The 21,747-nt window shown below is 35.6% G+C and overlaps 1 protein-coding gene across 1 annotated transcript in view; it reads right to left on the bottom strand.

Annotated features, from left to right (window-relative positions):
* The window catches only part of PTPRK (protein tyrosine phosphatase receptor type K), a 498,469-nt gene that overhangs the window by 86,551 nt on the left and 390,171 nt on the right, over positions 1-21,747 (bottom strand). Inside the window, exons 9-13 of the mRNA XM_053664761.1 lie at positions 15,582-15,691; positions 14,399-14,600; positions 10,098-10,203; positions 3,628-3,901; positions 909-945 (exon numbers count right to left, since the gene is read on the bottom strand). Of these exons, the coding sequence (XP_053520736.1) occupies positions 909-945; positions 3,628-3,901; positions 10,098-10,203; positions 14,399-14,600; positions 15,582-15,691 (729 nt within the window). The remainder of the gene's footprint in view (positions 1-908; positions 946-3,627; positions 3,902-10,097; positions 10,204-14,398; positions 14,601-15,581; positions 15,692-21,747) is intronic.

Raw genomic sequence — 21,747 nt, 5'->3', positions numbered from 1 at the left:
GAACGTGGCCATTCATTTTCGCCCCAACGGAATCAGCTCCTGCTCATGAATGCGGGTCTAACACTAATTCTGGCAGAAAACCATCCAGAGCGCCAACTCTCCGCAGAGCCCCAGGACTGCACGCAGACAGCTTTCTCTTGTTCCTCCTGTTACAGTCCACCAATCCCTCTCCCTCCCTTGTTGGCACAATCACTTAAGTCTTAACTGAAGATAAACACAGTGAATGCTGGAGATTTTCTCCCACTCTAAACTCTAAATACTCATTCAAAGATGAAAATGTTTTCTCCTAAAGAAACCAGACAACAAAACTATGCTGTGAAATGTCAGCAGGAATTGCCCTGGCCACTGGCCATCACGGATCTAATTTCTTGGCATCAGATGGATTAAAAAAATTAGGTTGAAAAAAAAAAGTAAAGCATCTTCAATGAAACTGCACTACTGATGAAGATGAGTCTCCACACCTATACTCTTCCATATGCATGGACTAGCTTGGCTTTTTTTTACCTTTGTCTACCACAGAAAGTAAGAGGTTTTTAAATAAGCACCTTGCGATTTTGAACTAATGTTGCTGAGCTTTTCCCAATACGTTGGTTGATCAGCAACACAAGACCTTTCTGATACTTAATGGCAGAAATAAGCCTTTCTAAGGGTTTCTCAATCCTTCCTATTCTCCTAACAAGATTCTTCCAGTCAATTACTATAGGATGGAAACCAGCACCCCATTATGTGTTGAAAGACACCCAAGTGAGCCAGAGGACTTGACTGGCAGTTTAACTGGGCCCCACTACAAATGCCCTGTAATAGAAGTGCCACGTGTAATTAGCCTTGAAGCAGGGAACAAAGCCCTTTCATTTTAGAAAGCAGGAGAATGAAATTTGAAAAAAAAAATAAAAAAGCAAACCTCTTACCTTTTGTAGCAATTCGAACACACTGTGTTTTGGTTTCCTGATGGGGTGAAAATGAAAGAAAATAGTCAGTGTATACATGTTTCCTGTTTCATAAACTATAACTACTATGAATATCAATCTGGGAGTATAAAATAGGTTTATAACGAATCGAGTTGCAGTATTAAGGAAGCTTTAATGTTTTTATATGTATTCTCAGATATCTTTTATTTTTAAATATAAAATAAGAACTTAAAAATTTTCAACATTGTTTCCTAAAGATTTAGGTGTCCTTTCTCATCTTGTAATGAAACAGGCTATCCTGTCTAGGACCAGTATAATGTCATTCTATTTGCATTTTTGTACTTTATGAACAATCAAGGAAAACAAGTGTTTGTAAAGCTAATATAAATCGGACCCCAACAGAGACTTCACTTCCTCCTCATGGCTGTACACTTTGACTAAAGCTGGGTGCACCATGCTCTCTCTTGGAACCTGGCATGATAGAGCACTAAATGACAGCAGTTAGAAAGATCTTCAAGAAATCACATCACAGTTGCAACATAATTTATCCTTTTTTTCTTTTTAATTTAGCTGTTTGGGGATAAATCTTTCCTGGTGATTATTTCCCCCCTCTTGCTAGACAGATGGGGTTGAGGAAATAGTAGAAATAGAAAGGAACAAGTTATTTCGGATTCTATTTTTTATCTTTTCTTTTCTTTTTCCTTTTTTAAAAAATGCTGTGGGTGGCACTAGGAGGGCAATGCACTTTTATGGGTACAACCCTTAGACTTACTTCATTCAGTTTATGTCTTTGAACACACAAGAGGTGGGAAAAGATGTTAAAGCCAGTGAACAAAACAGAGGCTCTTAGTTTTTAAGATGCATTAATAATTTCATCCGAGTAGCTTTATATATTGATAAACCAAGAGTTTATTATTTTCTCTTAAGCATGTGTTATTTTTAATTGAGTAAAATAAAGCATTGAGGGATAAACAGTAATTAAAAATGAAAGTATGCAATTCTATTCCTTAATTGTGACCTAAGGCCTTCATAATAAACTGTAAGAAATTATTTAACTTTCCCATAAAGCCTCAGGGGGATTTTGATTTCCTAAAAGCAACTGCTGGTAACTCTATGGGGATTACCAGACTCTGCTGGTAGGGACAATGTCAATTTTAAAACTCTTTGCCAGTGTAACTGTGAAATGTATTGTTGCTACTCTGTACTTTGATTATACCACATGGAGAGACAGTAACAATTAGAAGAGAAAATTCGTAAGGATGCTTTTAAAGAATGCCAGAGAAAATCCTACATAAGTAACATGCATTTATTAATACTCTTCTCATACCATACACCAAATGACAAAAGTTAATTTGCAATCTTTCAGCTCTGTAAAAATGAACATCCAAACACAGAACTATGCTTTCTGCCACGATGTAAGCTTCATGTCCAGAATGGAATATTAACTCCTATAGTCCTCTCTTTTTAGAGTAGCCAGTGGTAGAGAATGATGTGTAGGTGAGGAGTGGGCAGCTGACTTGCGCTTAAAGACTCCCTTTTATGAGGAAATATAACAGAAAATGACAAGAGCATTTGCAACCATGAGTAGTCTCTGGCTTTGGAGTACATTTTAAAAGATGCTATGGCATTTTTCTCTGCCATAGTCTGTAAGCCAACCATTTAGGGCCAGGAGAAAAATAAAGTTTTCATCAAAAGCAACTGGTCAATACTCTGAGTTCCCATGGTCCCTGAAGAAATGTAAATGGATAGCTGTGTCTTCCACTTAAGCTATTCCAAGACATAACATGACCATGGCAACTAGATATCAAGTCCTCACTTCAGGGACTCAAGTACCCAAACCCAGCAATCTCCTATAAAGTTACAAGTAAACAAAAATATCCTTCTCCTATTGGATTTCAAATTGTGGGCATTTTCTCTTCTCAACTTTTTATTTTCTGTCTCTCTCTGAAGAAAAAAATTAAGTAAGTTGCAGGAAAGAAAATCCTTCACGGAGAACAGCACGAAGCATGAAAGGCCAGGCTATTTCCCCACATAAGGAACCACTGGTTGTTTCTAACTTCCTGTTGTGTTTTCCTTTGCAGTATTCATCTGGGATCAGCGGCAGTCCTCAAAAACAACTGTGTCCAAAATGGGAAAAGGAGGGGCGACCCGGGAAAGGGAAAACAGGCTCCCCGAACGGCACAGCACTCGGCCGTCTCCAGGCAGCCTTGTGTTTAGGTTCAGTCAGATATACCACAGGCGTCCGTGTTGTAATCAGAGGATTGTTACTTGTTATTTACTATTTGGCTTGTACCCCCTGAAAGTTTATAAGGGTTTATTAGCCTGCTGTGGAGCACGCTTTCTGTTTATCCTGCAGTAAACTTAATCTTCTGAAGTGTGCCACTATGAGCAAAGACAGAACAATTCCCGGTATTTCCTGGGGCTCGAGTGTCAGCAGCACACCCACCTTTTCAAATCAGCGTGCTCACAATTGCCCACGTGGGCTTTCCTGAAGAAGGCTCGGGTAGAAGCCTTTACTAGGAGACTGGAATCCTGTGCACACAGGAATCCTGTGCAAGGTAACACATGGAGCCGGAGCTCAAAACTGGGCACGACAGCCCCCAACACACACCAAATTTCCCTCCTTTGTTTAACTGATAAATGCTACTGAGTATTTATAACATTCAGCTCTAGCATTTCCTCGGGGCAGCAAAAAAAGCACATCCTGGAGAAAGCTTACCTTCTCTACACTGCTCATTGCTTGGAAATAGATGTTGTATCCTTTGCGTGGAGCCAAAGGGGGGTTCCAAAAGCCTTGATAGGTCCTATTGTCACCCACGGTGAATGGGGCAGGTTCAGGAAGATTCCCCGGGGGTAGCTCAGCAGCAAAGTAGTAGGGTGCACCCCCACTCATGGCACTCTGGTATGTGACAGGAACCTGGTAGCATTCCATCGCTCCTGCTTCTCGCTTGGTTCGGTGAGGATGCAACTCCTCCACAACAATCTGATAAGCGCTTTTTGGAAAAAGAAAATACAGCACACATTTAGAGGTTCTGGATACTAGGATTTCTCAAAAGACAAAACAATCATTTAACAGTAACATGAAACATTTAAAAGTCTTTAAGGTCACTCTTAACACCCTGCATTCTTGCTTTCAGCAATTTTGCAATAAAATAGAATTTCACATGGATTCCAATCCCAATGCAATTATCACAAAACTGAAACAAAAAAGTTAAAAATATCAGCATAGAACTCTACTCATGTTTAACTGTTGAGAAATGAGCCACCTTAGTAAGGAACCTGACATTAACCAGAGACACATACGTTTTTTGTTTGGTATTTTTAAATGTTTAAAGTTCATATTTTCCTTTGAAAAGATAGTATCGAAGGTCCAGGTAGCTCCAAGTCCCAACAGAATGGCTGCCTTGGGGCAGAGCTCAAGGCACCAGTTCACAGTTGTCACAACGTTAGAGACAGAGAGTGCTGACAGGCAGTCCCCACCTCTTGACCTTGCCCTGGCATCAATTCTGGCTCACAGCTATGCAGAGCTAAAGCACAAGTGACATGCTGCACCAGGAGCACAGATGGACAGAAATCTGTCCTCACCACCAAAATAGAGCTGCCTGCTTCTTCTAGAGTTGTTAATAACAAAGTGTTGCAAATTGTAGAACAGATGGCATTTGGCCTATTAAAGCTCAAATCTAACTAAAACTTTCAATACCTTTCTTAAATGTCTTAAACTTTTCTATAACAGCTATTATTTACAGACAAAAGGAAAAAACTGCAACTTTACAATAAAGATCTGCCTGGGCACTGGTAATGTATTTGATTAATTTATGAAACTGGTATATTAATGCTATTCTTCCTTGGTAAGGAATTCTTTAGGCAAAAATTTTTAGGAAATGTATACCCAAGAAAGTTGACTTTATTAACATATTTATTATATTATATATATTCAACATGTATTAATATATTTAATGTTAACATATTTGTTAATATATTATTAACAAATTTTAAAATTGCATTTCAAAATTCTTGGAAATTATGAGAATGTGCTGCGGTCACAGGTAAATTGCTTATAAATGAGCTATGGGTAGAGCTACATGTCTGACTCCGAGCCTCCAGGAAATTATGCTCATTAGATGCAGGGCAAATTGTTGCTATTGAATGGATCTCCAGTGGAAACAGAATGTTTTCTTTAGTAAACTTCTATGAAAAGGAATAGAAAGAGAGGGTGGAGGGACACACACAGAGAAAGAAAGAGAGAGAGAGAGACAGAATCTGCCTCTACGACAATTAAAAATTAAATTTTATACAGCTTAGAACCTGGTGTAAAATTCTAATTTAATATAAACTGTGTTATCCCTATAAACAGAAGACCTTTCTGTGGTTAAGAAAGGAGTTTTATAAATCAAATATTTTACTCTTTAATTATTCAAGTTCCATTTCCCATAAAAATAATGCAAAACAATTGGTAGGTTGATATCCATCTTCTTTCCCTTAGAAATAGTGTAAAAATTGCATTAATGTCAGAATTTCAGATTTAGATTAGTAACTAAAGTAGTTACTTTAATAACTAATAACTAAAGTAGTTACTTTAATAAGGAAGTCTATGTTATTTGAAATTACATGTACTTCATCATGCTCTCTTTCTCTCTCAGGTTGAGTTTGTAAGTTCTTAGAAACACTATTAAAATGATACATGTTCTCTGAGTGGTCGGTCCATGGAGGAGCTACTGGTTAATTTTACTTTATTTTGGTATAATTTATTTTTATTGTATTTTTCCATTACCATTTAGTCCCCGCAGACCCCCATCCCATGCATTTAAAACTATTGGAAACACATAAGCATAGCCCTTCCAGAGAAAAAAACAGAAGATCACAGCTGATATGTTCCATGTTAAGCACATCTAGTATTTTTTTCTATTCACTTGCAATTTAGAATCTGTATCTGTATGATGTATGTTTGCATGACCTCCTGAAATATACATATATAGAGAAAATTTGTAGATAAACTCATACATGCATACATTCCATCTTGACTAATTCTATTAAATTGACATAGTTGTATATTGCAAATTAAGAAATTCCACACAAAATAGCTCATCTCTTCAAATCCACGAGGGGCAAAGCAAAATGCTGATGTTGGAGGGAAGGGAAGGAAGAAAAAGTGAAATCTATTCTTGGGGAGAGATCTCGTTGAACTTGAGATAGGCCTAAACTCAAAGTTGTTACATTCATTTTTAAAATAATACATATTTCCCTTCATTGTTGAATTTGTCTGAACAATCTGTTCCCAAACCTATTCTTTCACTTATTTTGAACTGTTCTTTTCCCTTGCTACTTTTTTATTTATCAATATAAATTAAATAAAGCACAGAAAAGAAGGAAAGAGAAATCAAATTAGAACTGATTTGACTGATTACATGAAATGGGCCTGTGCTTTTTCATCCTTCTGGTTGTCTAATTTCATAATGGCACTTACTTCTAGCTAGATCTAAATATTATGTGAGCTCAGCACTCTAGCAATTTAAAATATTCCAAAGTCACCTGAAGAGTTTATTTGCTCCACCCATATTTCATATAGTCCCCCTCTTCCTTTTAATTACATTTTAAAAATATTTCTACAATTAAGTTAAAATCAATATTCTGGCATTATGAATCTTCACTCAATACTCAAAATATAATTTCCTTATATTAAAAAACCAAGAATGATTTTGCTATACTATAATCTAATGTTATTAAACCTGGAATGTAGTCATTCTTATTTTCTGTGAGGTCAAATAATGACATCTCATCATACAATTTCTCTTCGCTTTATACATCTGTAAGAAAATATACAAAGGGATTTTGACATTAGCGCCAAAAGTGATATGATACATTTCACAGATGCTTTTCTTGATGTAATGCTTAAAATGTTGAGGCTCAATCCAAAATTACCTGCCATGGATTTTCAACTACTAGTAATGGAAATCTGTGAATCCAACTATAGTTTCAGCCTTTACACCTCCTTAATAATATCAAATAACAAATGTTATACAGTTTACACTTCTTCATTTTTTGATCTAAAATGTCTCTTTAAAGCTTCAGGAGAAATTCCCCAGCACCAATATTTTACTATTTCTCTAGTGAACAGACTTCCCAAGATCTCAGACCCCATTGCTCGTACTGCCCCATTGCCAGCATTTGAAGATCCAGAATAAAGGTTTTAAATATCATTTTGGTTAGCATCACATTTACTGCTCTTCATTTCTGAATAACAAGGCTCAAAATCCTGGCACTGGACTTTAACAAGGTCGATTTTTTAACCATGGTTTACCTCCCTTGTAATTAACCACTTGGGGACACACACTAAACTGCCTCGTGTGGATTTCTATTCCAAGTATCCAGCTCAGCTCCCGGCACACAGTGGATCTTACCGGATGAGTGAATTTATAGAAACCACTGACAGACAAACTCTACCCAACAAGGAATTCACAGGTGCTACGACGGAGGCTTTCAGAATTGCAGTTTGTTTGACATTAGGAAGACCAGAGCAGAAAGAATTAGGTATTTCACTGGAGCTGGGACAAATACAGGGTGAAATGCAGTCTGGCAGAGGCTAGTTATGCTGTCAAGTCAGGTAAGATAGAACCTGGTATGTCGAGCCCATGATAGCAAACAAAGCTAACAGATGGATGCTCTCAGGAGGTTTGGCTAGGTGGTATGTAAGTATGGCTTTCATTGGGAGGGGAGGAGATGGGTCAGAGACGAAGTGGAAAAGTCAACAAGCATTAGCACAGAAGAGATTCTGATAGGCTGACATAAATAGAGAAGAAATTGGATGGAAAGTAAAAGTGTTTCAAGAACCTAGAATAGTAATGAGGATCCAATAAAAAATTTGAAGTACTAAACCATAAATACAGTGCTTTGAAAATAGATTACATAAAGTTGGGTTCTTATTTAAAAAAAATAGAGCACCAGACAAGATAAACTGCAGGATGAGGCTCCAGTTAGCAATACTGAAGGTAGTAACCTGGTCAGAGGAAAGGACACAGGACTACCCGACTGGAGGATTCGAAAAGCAAAGGAGGCAAGGCTCATCCGAGGTCAGGCTGCCTGACTAGACCAGTCCAGTTCTGCCACCTTGCCCTGACTTTGGGGTGATACCAGATACCTGTGCAAATCATTATAAAAAATTAAAAGTGGAAAAGATGGAATAAGATTATCAGTTGGAAGACAGCTTTTTTCCCCTGGTAGTAACATTCTTTTAAAATATTTTTAATTTGTTTATATATCATTTAATTATTTTTTCATGTTACTACATGAAGAAATCCATAATACTTTACAGATTTTAAATGTATCTGAACCCTAAGCTCCAAAGTATAAAGCTGGGAGTTCTGAGACACTGAGTTCAGTCTCAAAAAGGTCAAATGTCTTTCCAATAGATACAAAGAGGTACAACTCTGTGGCAAAGAGCGAGAATGTATGGTTATCAAGGATTGTTTTTACACTACCATAAATTCAGATTATGTGGGTTTTTAGCAATTAAAAATTTGTGTTACAAAAAAGTAGAAGAAAGACATTTGACTTAAAAATGTGTGATTGATAACATGCTCATTAATTCAACACATTTTTTTGAATACCAGATATAAGCAAGGTATTTACCAAGCTGCCGGCAGCTCTAATCACCTGTGACAAACGTAGACACAGGCTCCGTGTTTTGTAGTGATCGTTCTCTTTGATTTACAACGCCTAGCACAGCCCCTAACGCATAATCCACGGCCAGTCAATGTTTGTGTAATACATTGGTCAAATGAATACAGAGTGAGTATTATAGCAGTGTAGAAAAATTACACACTGTGTTTTCAACTTACATTAAGTAAAGTTGAATTCACTCAAATATCTAACTCATAAATAAATGCAAGTACCTAGCAGCTCATATAAAAAGCAGTAATGGAATTGAACATCTACAAAGTAAATTTTATCACAGGTAGGGACATGTCCTGATTTCTTGTCACTAGGAAAAGATTCTGAATGCAGGGCTTTCCTCTTTCTCCTTTAGATCTGCAATCAGACGCACAGATCATTGACTCACGAATAGCACTGCATACTTATTTTGCACTTTCAAGTAGGAATGTTTTCTAAGTGTTTATATTACAATACGGTTTATATGACTGTGTTCAGTCATCTCTTTTTTCCTTTGGTGTAGTAATCCCATGGATTTTAGCCTGACAGACTTAAGAGAATTTCCTTTATAAACTCAAGGTCTTCTATTAATATATTTTTTAATTCACAGTGTTTCTTCCTTTGTAGTTATATAGAATTATCTGAATGGTTAGTATGTGCTCATAAGGTCAAATGCATTTATTTTACACATAAAATAAAGACTAATTTTATTTTTAATGAATGTGTAAACAACTTGAGATGACCTAATTATGAATTACCTGCACTGATTTTTGTGCTTAAATTTATTTCTCAGTAGAAATATGAAAACAAAAGTATCCACAAAAAGCCACAAATTTCTAATAGAAACTTGCATCAGTTTTAAATATGTATCTAAAATGGTTGGAATAATTTGACTCAATTCCTAAAAACATAGCTTATAATTTTATGCAAGATGAAGAAAATACGGCAGCTTTTAATGTTGAAACAATAAAGAAAATACAACATGAATTTTAATATTTACTATGGAATTTCTGATAAGTGATAATTCAGGAATTAAAAGGTTACAAGCTACATTCATTATAAATATTCTACTTGTATTTCTTTAAAGCCTCCTGTTTTTCAATCATTCATATGAAATTATTCATAACGATTTAATGCGTTCGATAGGAGGTATTTTCTCATTCTATTTATGACAAATACCTTCAAAGCTCATAAACCATAGATATCAGCAGAGGAAGTGAAATGAAATGGGACTAGAGAAAAAAAAACAAAAGAGCAATGCTTTTAAATCCAACAGCACAGAGAGGTGAATGATTGAGTTCATGAATATCTCAACAAACCCCTTAGAGTTCTTCTCTTAACTATAAGTCTATCCTTAGGCTTAGTCCAAATGAAAAGCAAAGACAAAACCAAAGTGAAATAAAAGCTTCTGGTAGTAATTTTTTAAATGATTCCCTACAGAAATGACCCACTCAGTATACTGGCTTCTAAGCAACTATGAGAATACATCCCTCTTATTGGCTGTATTTTCCTTTAGCTACTGTGTTTTTCCCCACCTCTTACCTGATAGGTGCCCCTTTGGCTTGTGCTGGTCTCAACAATACGGTTATTGTGGTGGCAGTTTCATTGAGAGAGGCATCAACTCCTTCATAGTCAGGCAAAGTTGGAGCTGATGAGTGATTAACGACAAAAAAACCGTTTCAATCAATTAACAGGAATAAATCTTAATTCAGGTTAATAAATGATGGTGAATGAGGAAAAAATCAACTTAATACTTGTTTTGATGAATAGCATATACCAGTGAACACAAACCCCGGAAACCTAAAGCAGCAAAAGAAGCCAAGGGCTGTAGCAATTTAAATAATACTTTGGCAACTTGTGACACACTCCAAACACTTGGGGAAGATGCTTTCAGTTTTAGTTTCCCGAGACTTTGAAATAAGGAATGATGGGATGGGATGAGATGAGGGTGGTAACGGTGGAAACTCTGGGGAATGTCTTGGTTATGGAATTATAAATGGAGCTGTGGAGAAAGGAATGGCAGGAACTGAGGTAATGGCTGCCCGAGAGGAGATGCCCTTTATGATCTAATGGTTGAGGCACGACCCTGTATTAGTATCTGAGCCTATTTCACCATTCTGGTCACAATGGAAACATATCAAGGAAGTGTGATGAAGGAGAATGGAACATTAGTTTTTATTGACCTCATACTGATAGATTCTTGAAAAGAAGACATACACAATTTTGAAAATGATCCTTTTGTGGGGAGAGAGGGAATTCCTTATTAAACTGTTGAAAAAGTAGCCTCAGTGGCTTTCAATAATTTTTATGTAGAAAGATGTTTAAGAGAGTATGTAATCTCTGAAATGTGTACATTATCATAAAAACATAACAAGTGCCATCTAATAAATGTTTTAAGTATTTCATTCATTTAGTGAACATTTACTGAATACTATATATATAAAGGAAAAAAGCATGGTCTCTTTTATAGAATTAAATGGAAGGTATCATCGTTTATAAAAAATGAGAGACATAAAAAATTAATAGCAAGATATTAGGTGACCAGAAGAGGAACACAATTTACCAAAACAGTGTTTACTGAAGTAGTAAGATTAGAAGTACCCGGGAGGCTTCTTAAAACACAAATTGATGTCCTTCTCCCCTAATTCGGTGGGTCTGGGGAGGGGCCTGATGATGTGCTTTTCTAGAGAGTTTCCACGTGACCTTGATGGGGTTGGTCTGGGCCCACACTTGGACAACCACTACTCTAAACTAGTGTTGGGAGTTGGGCACATGAAACAGGGAAGACTTCGAGATTTAGGTAATCCTTAAGCTGAATGTTAAAAGAGTAAAAACTCATCAGAATGAGAAAGCATAGAACAAAATTGCAGAGAGAGAGAAAACAGTACATTTGAAGACACCTAACGTGGAATGACAAGATGTGTTCTAACAACTATAAGCAGTTCATTTTACCTGGAACTTTGTGTCATGAGTGGGAGCAGAGAATGAATGGAAAGAGCTATACAACGAACAGCCACAAATGCCAGCCATGCATGGATTTGGGGTTTTATCCCAGTAGATGCAATATATTGCATTTTGGAAGAAAAACTTAAGAAGGAAATATATTGTATAAAAACCAATCTAAAAATACATTGAAGCAATGTAAGTCTGAGGGCAAAGATACCGATTCACAAGATGATCTGTTTCCAAGGATCTGTTTAAAATATAGCCCTTATTATATGAAACGTTAAAGGGACTTACCTAAGAAAAAGAAGATAAAAAAGATGAACAGTGAAAGGACAGCAAACTCACAGTTATTAACAACCAAAAGGGCAGCTAGATCAGGAGCGGAAACATAGAAATGAAGATCTCATGGAGTGTTAGCAACAGGGAAGTGGCAGGAGGAAAAGGGAGGAGGAGGTACAGAAAATAAGTAGCATAGACAGTAGGTAGAAAATAGATAGGGGGAGGGCAAGAATAGTATGGGAAATATAGAATCTAAAGAACTTGAGACACATGGTCATAAACTAAAGGGGGGGATGGTGGAAGAGGGGGGTGCAAGGTGGAGGGGAATGAAGGGGGGATAGAACAACTGTAATGGCATAATCAATCAAATAAAAATTAAAAAACAGCCCTGGCTGGTGTAGCTCAGTGGATTGAGCGCGGGCCTGTGAACCAGACAATTGCGGTTCGATTCCCAGTCAGGGCACATGCCTGGGTTGCAGGCTGGTTCCCTGCAGGCCAGTTCCCAGCAGGGGACACACAAAAGGCAACCATACATTGATGTTTCTCTCCCTCTCTCCTTCCCTTCCCCTCTAAAGATAAATAAATAAAATCTTAAAAAAAAAATTAAAAAACAACAACAAAAAGTAAAATATGGCTCAGATAGAAAGACAGGAATAGTGATATTACAAAAGGGGAAATTATCTGACAGTCATTTAGGAAATAAAATCAATAGATATTATATGTGATGTATATATATATAGTATTATACATATATACATATATAATCATATCTCTAAGCACCATTCCTCTAATAACTTGATTTCATGTTTATTTAGGCTACTTTTAAAACACTTAGGAAAAGAATGACTGTACTCAATGGATAAATAACAAGTTCAACTGATTCTTAGAACCACAAACATACATTTTACCAGCATGAGCTTGATTACTATGTATTGGTAAGATACAATGATTGCACCAAGTTTTTAAAGTTTGGATCCTAGAACCCATGAACATAGGTTATTTTAAGTGAAAGAGCAAATAATTTGAAAAAAATGGTAAATGGGTGTTTGGTCTTTAATTATAAATTTTCTATTCAATAAAGTACATGTCAAAACCAAAAGAAATTATGACTCAATAATGCCCATTTGTTCACTGCTATCAGCTTTATAAGTTTATGGAAATTTTGTAGATATCTCTGTTGAAAGATCTCATGCCTTCACAACACCAGTACTAGTTCTAGAAAACCTTTCTCATTATATCATATCATCAGGCCACATTTTCTAGCAAAGTGACAACAAATAAATGCTCTTAAAATTTGTTTTAAGCCTGGCTGGTGTAGCTCAGTGGATTGAGCACGGGCCTGCGAACCAGACAATCGTGGTTCGATTCCCAGTCAGGGCACATGCCTGGGTTGCAGCCCGGTTCCCTGCAGGCCAGTCCCAGCAGGGGATGCACCAGAAGCAACCATACATTGATGTTTCTCCTCCTCTCTCCTTCCCTTCCCCTCTAAAGATGAATAAAAATCTTTTAAAAATTACTTAAAAAATAAATAAAAAAATTTTTAAATTTATTTTTAGACAGATGGGAAGGGAGGGAGGAATAGAGGGAGGGAAATATCAATGTGTGGTTGCCTCTCACTCACCCCCTACTGGGAACTTGCCTGCAACCCAGGCGTGTGCCCTGACTGGGAATCCAACTGGCAACCCTTTGGTCCACAGGACTGCATTCAATCCATTGAACCACACAAGCCAGGGCAAAAATAAATATTTTAAAGAAACCATCACTCATACTGGAATAGCTAATTTTTCATGATATAAATTTTTAAAGTTTTATATTATATTTAAAACCTTTCCAAATACAATTTTGGTCTTAAATTTAAAATTAGTATTTTACTATATTAAGTGAAAGATGTTTAGCAATTTTAACTCCAGTTACATGTATATGATCATTTTACTAATCATAGACAAATAATATATAGCATTACATAAGCTGAAGTAGATTTGGGACATTTTACAATGCTAATTCCTGGCAAAAAAATTTTTTTAAGGTTTAATTGGCAACTTGATTGAAGTAGTCACATCTACAATTAATCTAGTCAAATGCAAGCAATGAAATTATGAGCATAACAAAATAAAATTTTAATTGTATTTGTTTATCAAACTAACACTGCCATTGTGAAATGCAGATGAATTTATGTGAGATTGCTAAGAAAAATAAAAAGTCGTATTTGTTTAAAATTATCAGAATGTCAGTAAAAATGAAACAGAAAGACAAGCTATGTAGTACTAAAATAGTAGAGCACAGATCATCTACCATTCTTTGATAAAATCATTTACAGTAAAGATCTGATACCATAATAATTATCAACTCCTCAAAATTATCATAAGCCCATTAGCATATCCAATGAGCTTTGAAAGATTTCTAATAAAGATATAATACAATTTTTAAAAAGACCACTGTCAATTAAAACTGCCTTTGGACATATAATCAAGAGTAAATTTATTCAAATAATTATTTCAAGTGCCTTCAATCATGAATAACTACATTAAAGATTCAGTAAGTGAAACAAACTATACTCAATGTATTTGTGATTCTCTATGACATACTAACACAATCCAATTCCATATTCATTTGCATACCCGAGATATTGGTTGTCACATTGATGCCCGTGGCTGGCCCAAAGCCCTTGATGGTGCTGGCTCTTATGAAAAATTGGTATGTGGTTCCGGGATGAAGATGCATGAAGACATGGTGTGTACTGTTCCATAAATTTGATACAGTCTGTGGAGGTCCAGCCACTGGAACCGCAGGATCAAAAGATCTGATGCTACTGTAGCTAACCTGTTTTAGGAAATACATTACATATCAAACACAAGTCATAACAAATTTTAAATAGACATTTTAAAATAAGATAGAATTCAGGAGCATCTCTATAGAGGGAATCCCATTTTCTTTCACCTCTTTTCCTTTTCATTTTCATATGGTTATACTCATATATGTATCTACTATCTATTTGACTGGACTAATGTATATCCATGTTCTTTTATCAAAATTAATATACTTGATATGAATACATAATCTTATGGTTATATATTTTAATTCATATGAAATACAGACATGTTCAACCCAAAGTGCTTTAAATTAACTTAATCTATACTTTGTTCGAGTTACATAAATTATATATAACTAGTATTCAAGTATGCTAATATAGTCACAGACTGTGCAATTGCACTTGTGATTCCCATTCCCAGGATGCACTCTGTAGCCACTAGCAATTCAAGTTTTTTATGCTTTCATCAACACTGACTATATAAGAATATAACTACCCATTAGTATAATTAAAATGATCCTTTCCTTTCTTCTTTAAAAATACTGTACTTAAAAATAAGATAATAATTTATTTTCCAAGTTCAAATATAGTCAATGGGATATAAGATTTTGGTTTTTCTTATTAATCTGTTACTATGAACTGACAATCAATGGCCTTCCCTAAATCACAGTCTGAAATAATTTTCTCAATTTTATAAAAATTCATGCTTCACAACCATCAAGTCTGCTTGAAAAACACAATCCTGCTTTTATAAAACAACCACACAAAAAAACCCCATACATTTACTTTAAGCATTTGAAAATTTTAGGTGCCATATAATATTTGCTCTGATGCTAAATTTTGAAATCAAGAAACGCCAAATTAAAACAGGAGAAATAATAACTATTTTAGTCCCTTAATACTTGCTCCCCCCCCCCTTATTTCCCTCTAACAATTTCCTTTGACTTTCCCTCTAATCCTCATTTCAATGAACTTTCTTGTTCTCCCAGTACCTCATATTGAGTGATGATTCCATTTGGATCCAAAGGCTCCTTCCAGTTCAAGAAAATCTTATTCTCAAAGGATGTTCCTTGCAGAGAATTGACCGGTACAGGGCCAGGCACTACAAATACATATATTTTATTTATAGGACTTCTTAGCTCAGAAACAGAAAAGGTAAATTATGTGAGCCAGACAATCAAATTAAAAATACATTAAAATAAATAAAAACATGTCCTTAAAAGAAAATATATGACCAGTTTTCTGACTTTAATATAAGGAAATTTAAAGAAAGTCTATAAGGTTCTAACACAGAAAATATACAACCAAAGTTATTTTTATTCAAAGAATATTGTAATTACCCAAGAGAGTTGAATAAACTGCACAGTATAGTTTACCCTGTTATATACCTCTAATAACATGAAAATCTTACTGGTTATTTGTTTCATGAACAGAGCTGTATTTCCCTGAAAGATATTGTGAAAATTATCATCCCCAAAAGAGTCTCTATAAACTAAGTGCATAAAATAATGAAACATAATAGATAATGCTTCTTAGACTGGAAAGTAAAACCACATAGTGGCATTAAGCTTTTTGACAGGTCAGAAAACAGAAGCACAGGGAAGTGACCTCACCTGTCTGAAGCCAGATAACTAGAAGACAAGACAATCATGACTTAAACTCAGGTCCATAGGGTACTCTGTACTCTTCATAAAGCTGCCAAATTGTAAGGCTATTGCCAAAGTTCCTGGACTATCAAGTCCATCACAAGGAAAGAGAAATGGGATAAAATGGGATTGTGTAGGGTATGGTCAGTTGACTATTCATCACCCCTGAAAAGTATCCCAATTCTGCTCAACTATCCATCCATCTTTCACACAATACATGTGACTAAGGAAATTTATGACTTTCTCATTCTGAGTATAGATTCTGATTATTCAAAACAAATCAAGGAATGGCACTTTCTTGGTGATTCTAACTGATCACAGAATGGGCATATACTCTAAAATGGCTCAACCACATTAAATGAAAGCATTCATATTTAAGGAAGACATCTTCTCCTTGCTATCTCCCTTCTCCCCCTCACCTCTCTCTCTCTCTCTCTCTCTCTCTCTCTCTCTCTCTCTCTCTTTTTCTCCTAATGCATGAAATACAGGACATAGCTTTCCCCAGTTTTGATGGACAGTTATGTTGTAACCAGAAGAAGCCTGAAGATGAACAATGCATGGACTGGCTGTCACAGATACTAAGACAACCTGGCTTCTTTAATAGTTCTGAGCCATGGAATCACTCAACTCTGAAGCTTACCCTACATGTGGATTTATATAAGATAATAAGTGTTCTACTTACTTTTTTAAAAACAGACATGCCCACTAACAGTCAATCTGACCTTTATAGCTATATTGATTTCTATAGTTAAAAGACACATTCATTGTGTTTTTAAAAACTGCTAATATAAACAGGTCAAAATATTATTATTTCAGTCTTTTAAATAAAATTCACTTTTTCAAAGCCAAGACTCAAATCATTTTATAACATCACATTTTTTTAGAAGTCATCAATTGACATGACCAGTTTTGAAGTATCCCCAGGTATGACAAGATTTGAAGAACCTTCATTCCTGTCCTTATTTGCAAATGTCATTTTTTAACAATACCCAATGGCAGCAATAAATGATGTGTCAGCTTCTATTGACAAAGTATGATGCAAGATACTTTTGATATTGTCTATATATATTCTTTCTATGTATTTATTTGAATATATAGTTACTATTTATTCATATATTCAGTTTCTTATTCTGCTTATATTTAAAACTATATTCTCTCCATTCTATTTCACGTAATAGTGTATTTTGTTTGAAAATATTGACCTACTATGGGCAAGTTTGGCTTTTTAATTAATATTTTCCTTAATATAAAATTTCAGTGAATTTCACACATGACATTATCTTGAAATGTACTTTTGGAGTATAAATCAGTTTTGTAAGGATTGAAATAAATTTAAAATAACTGGATCAAAAGAAATGCATTGCATTGTGGCTGGCAGCATCAAGAAATTCTAAATGATACGTCAAAAGAGTCAGATTTATTTTAACCTACAAGGAGATGATGAATGGTGCTATGACCTCTGGGACAGCAAACATAATTTAGCACATTAATAATAAATTCATAAAGGAAAGGAACCCACGGTAAACAGAAACGATGCCACTACTGAACTTCAGATGATCTGTTCAGGTACCTGTCAGCTGAAGGCTCAGGGAGAAGTTAGCGAAGGTGTTGAGCAGCTCCCCACAACACCCCAGGCACAGCGTTGGCACAGCTACGTCACTGACCGAGGCCGAAGGCCCCTATGTGCAATCTGTAGCATCCACTGAAGCTGCCATGGACATTTGTTTATTTTTCAGGAAGAGTACCTGCTGTTTCCATTCTACTCAAATGATACAAGCTCATGACCGTAATTAAGGAAAAAATGTCTTCACCTTTCCTTACCTCTTATGTAGAGAATGTGGTTGTTGGGGGAAGGAGGAGACAAAAGACCAATTCATGACTATATTTTGATATGGTATTATGTGATGAGTATCCCTGTTCACCAAACACAATTTGGTCCATAAATACCATAAAATGCCATAGATGTTATTTCAAAATGTTTACCAATAGGGATAGATTTAAATGTTTGCATAATTCTGCATTGAAAGGGGGTTGAATTGGAGAAAAGTCTCTCTAGAATGCATGTATTTCTCCACTCTCTTTAAGCTTGTTCTACTTTATCAGTTGGATTTACTTCAAGAACTTAAGGTCCTGTTTGTAAGAGGGAAAAGTCTGTGGGACAATTATGGCTAAGAGAGTGCCATACTACTGAGCCTGCATGGGACACGTATAGTGACAAAAGAAAGAACTACAAGAGCAATAGGCAAATTACATCCAATAACTTTCTACTATTGAAGGAGGACAATGTCTTCCCATATACATATGTCTAGATGTACCTAAAATTTGTATAAATACAACAGAGTTACAAAGACCGTCATCATGGCAGTCTGCAAACTGCCGCAATGCCACTTCATATTTCCACATCAACAACTTTTAATGGAGAGAGAATGCTGACTTTTATTCCCCTGCTTGTGATTTACTTGAGAGCTGTTTCAGCTAAATTTTTTGCATGTAAGAAAATCCTTTAAAGTATAACTCTCAAAATGGAAAGGAGAAAGAATAATAAATGTGGTTGGGTCCAGTTTATATTAAATAAGTGTTACAACCTTTAAAATATACTAAACGTACACTTAAAAATAGCTTTGTATTAGCAAAACAAACAAACAAAAAAACCCTGTCCCTAAACCAGGCTTTTCTGCTGAGCCAACTTTTTAGTATTGATTTTAATCAATGCAGGAAAAAAATGAAAACAAAATCTCATACAAAAAAACTTCTACCCATGGATTAAAAAATGTGTGCAATAAATTAAATATAAATTCTACCTTAGGGTCCTGGTGGGAAATCATTCTAGCTTTGCTGTCATGATTTATGGATGTCCCCAGAATTATTTTCATGAAATTACATTCTTTCATTAGACGGTTGATAATTTACTCTTTTTCTATGTATATAGGGCAGCAATAATTTAGTAAGACAGACTTAATTATATCATCAGAATCCATCGATCTTCACAACAACAGATTACAGTGTAGATATTCTGTCCCCACCTCAGGAACTCTGAGACACATCAAGCACTGTGTGTAGGAACTGCAACTTACACGGGCAGATCTGAACGAAGCTACTTGCAAATATGTCACATAAAGTTTGTATTTCAAGCATTATCATTTAGTCTTATAGATAAAGCAAAGGGAACAAGACAACCTGAAGGTACAAGAAATTACTTCTTGACCATACTCTGAAGTAATAATATGCAATTCAAAATCACTAAAACCAATTAAAAAATGCTTCAAAGCACAAGTTAATATAAAATTTGGGTAGAAAATATTATTGAAACTGCATCAAATAATGCCATTTTGCTTTTATAAAACTTTTTCTGGATAAAAAATAATATACAGATATGAGTTGATCAATTTAGAACATAATTTAAAATTTTACAATTCACTTCGTGATTATTAATCTAGTCAAATGTATATTTAAAGTACATATAAAAATTTTTTAAGTATGACAAACATTATGTAGATCTAAAGAACATTTAAAATTTTTTTATAAAGTATGAAAAACATTATATAAGCCTGACTGCATTATTTGATTTGTGGGAAAGAAAGGTAAGTTAAAAAAAAGACATACCAAAGGATACCATCAAAATGAATTATAATGAAGAGAGTGAATCACGAAGGAACATAGAACTCACGTAATTTGGCTTAAAATGACCAATTAAGGAATCATTTTTTAAAAAATTTTATGGGTAGGCAATAAAACATGTGAGTCTATTCTTATCACTAAAAATATGGGTTACAAAATATCTAGTATAATACAGACTTTTTAATATTAATCCTACCTTATGAAAGGAGATATTTTTCAAGACTTTGGAATCTATGCTTAGATTCCCTATTTTGCACCTATAACACCTACTATACTAGCCATTCTTTCTTGCATAAGCATGTGTTGAGGTGTGTTGTGTATGTATATGGGGGAGTGATATGAAGGTTGGTGTGTTTTTATATTAGAGCAGGGTTTGTTGTTTAAAATATTGTAAATGCTTCAATTAGGTCCAAATTTAGCTATCAAACATGATAGTTAAGGCTTCAAAAATGCAAAAAGTATATTTATTCTTAAGTTTGAGGTTTACTTTTTGATGTTTCAGGACTATGAGAATAACCCAAATCATAACTTTTGGACAATATTAATTGTTTCCTTCAAAGTCTGAACAAATGAGGTTAAAGGGCTCTTATTTGCCTTTATTACAACAAAAATAAATAGGACAAACCAGGGCCATTTTAAGTTTTAAAGAGTTATAAGGAAGGTATCTAGAAATTATGGTATATTGACACATTACACATCAATCTCATACTTAGTAGTATGACACATTACACATCAATCTCATACCTGAAGCCTAAATTTCAGAAATTGAGGGGAATTGGTACCACTGGGGTATAAATTTACTATATAGTAATTTATCCCCTTACACAATTTTTTTCATAAAAGTTTTTAAAATGAAATGTCTTACATTAGAAGACTATATTAGGGAGAGGAATGATGGCGGCTAGGTAAGAGGGAGCAGATTCCACTTCCCCATACACGTGGGAGGAAAGCTTGGCCGATCTACAGAGGAACTGAGCAGACACCAACCGGTGCCTCAGCATATATGAAAACAGGAGATCAAAAATTGTAGTGGACATTGAAAAACCAGATGGTAAGGAGAGTGCTTCAGGACAATAAGGGCCCAGGGATCAGCCCCAGGCCCAGCACCCGCTGGGCCAGCCATAGCGCTCTTGACAGAGAGCTGAGTCTGTGCTTTCTTCCCAGACACACAGGGCTTGAGCATCACTGGGAAAGACCTGGTTGCTTGAAGTTGCAAAGAGGGGAATAAGGACTAAGTGGCAAACACTCGAGGGCTGTAAGTACCCACACATAGCCCTGGAAAAAGTGTGCACCCGAGCCTGTGCGCCTGAGCCTGTGTTCCATTAGCACACCACTGAAGGTCTTATACTCCCTATTCTCGTTATCTAGATCCCATAGATTCTGTCATATGATTGTTGCTCTAATATTATTGTAAATAATAGCTGTTCCATATTATTGTAAACACTACACAATATCCCTACCAGATCGTAGTCCACTTCATGGTTTCCTGAACTCTATTACCATAGTGGTTAACTCTATTCTCTCATACACTACACTTATTTACAATCCTTTACTCTCACCTTACTGCAGAATGTGACCACCCACCACCTCACTGCTTTCTAGATCCAACTCATAATCCTTCCCTCCCCAACAAGAGTCTTACCTTCTTTCCATCCTTTCTAAAAGGTGGCTGATTAGGCAGAAGATCACAGTTAACACTATACATAGCCAAAGGACTTCCTATCTCTTCTCTATTGGCTGCTACTGTAAATAGCACAGAATACTCTCTTGCTGTCTTAAACCATTTTGCCTTACCCCTCCAACTGATCACAAAAAATAGTAGATGGAAGTGGTGAACACCAGGATACCCAAAGGAGACTGCACGAACCACTGAATCTCACAGGTATTCTACCAC

The sequence above is a fragment of the Artibeus jamaicensis genome, unplaced genomic scaffold, assembly GCF_021234435.1.
Source record: "Artibeus jamaicensis isolate MK-2021 breed Jamaican fruit bat unplaced genomic scaffold, CSHL_Jam_final contig_387, whole genome shotgun sequence".
Classification (NCBI taxonomy): domain Eukaryota; kingdom Metazoa; phylum Chordata; class Mammalia; order Chiroptera; family Phyllostomidae; genus Artibeus; species Artibeus jamaicensis.
The sequence above is the reverse complement of the archived record's forward strand: the minus strand, read 5'-3'. Positions and strand labels throughout refer to the sequence as shown.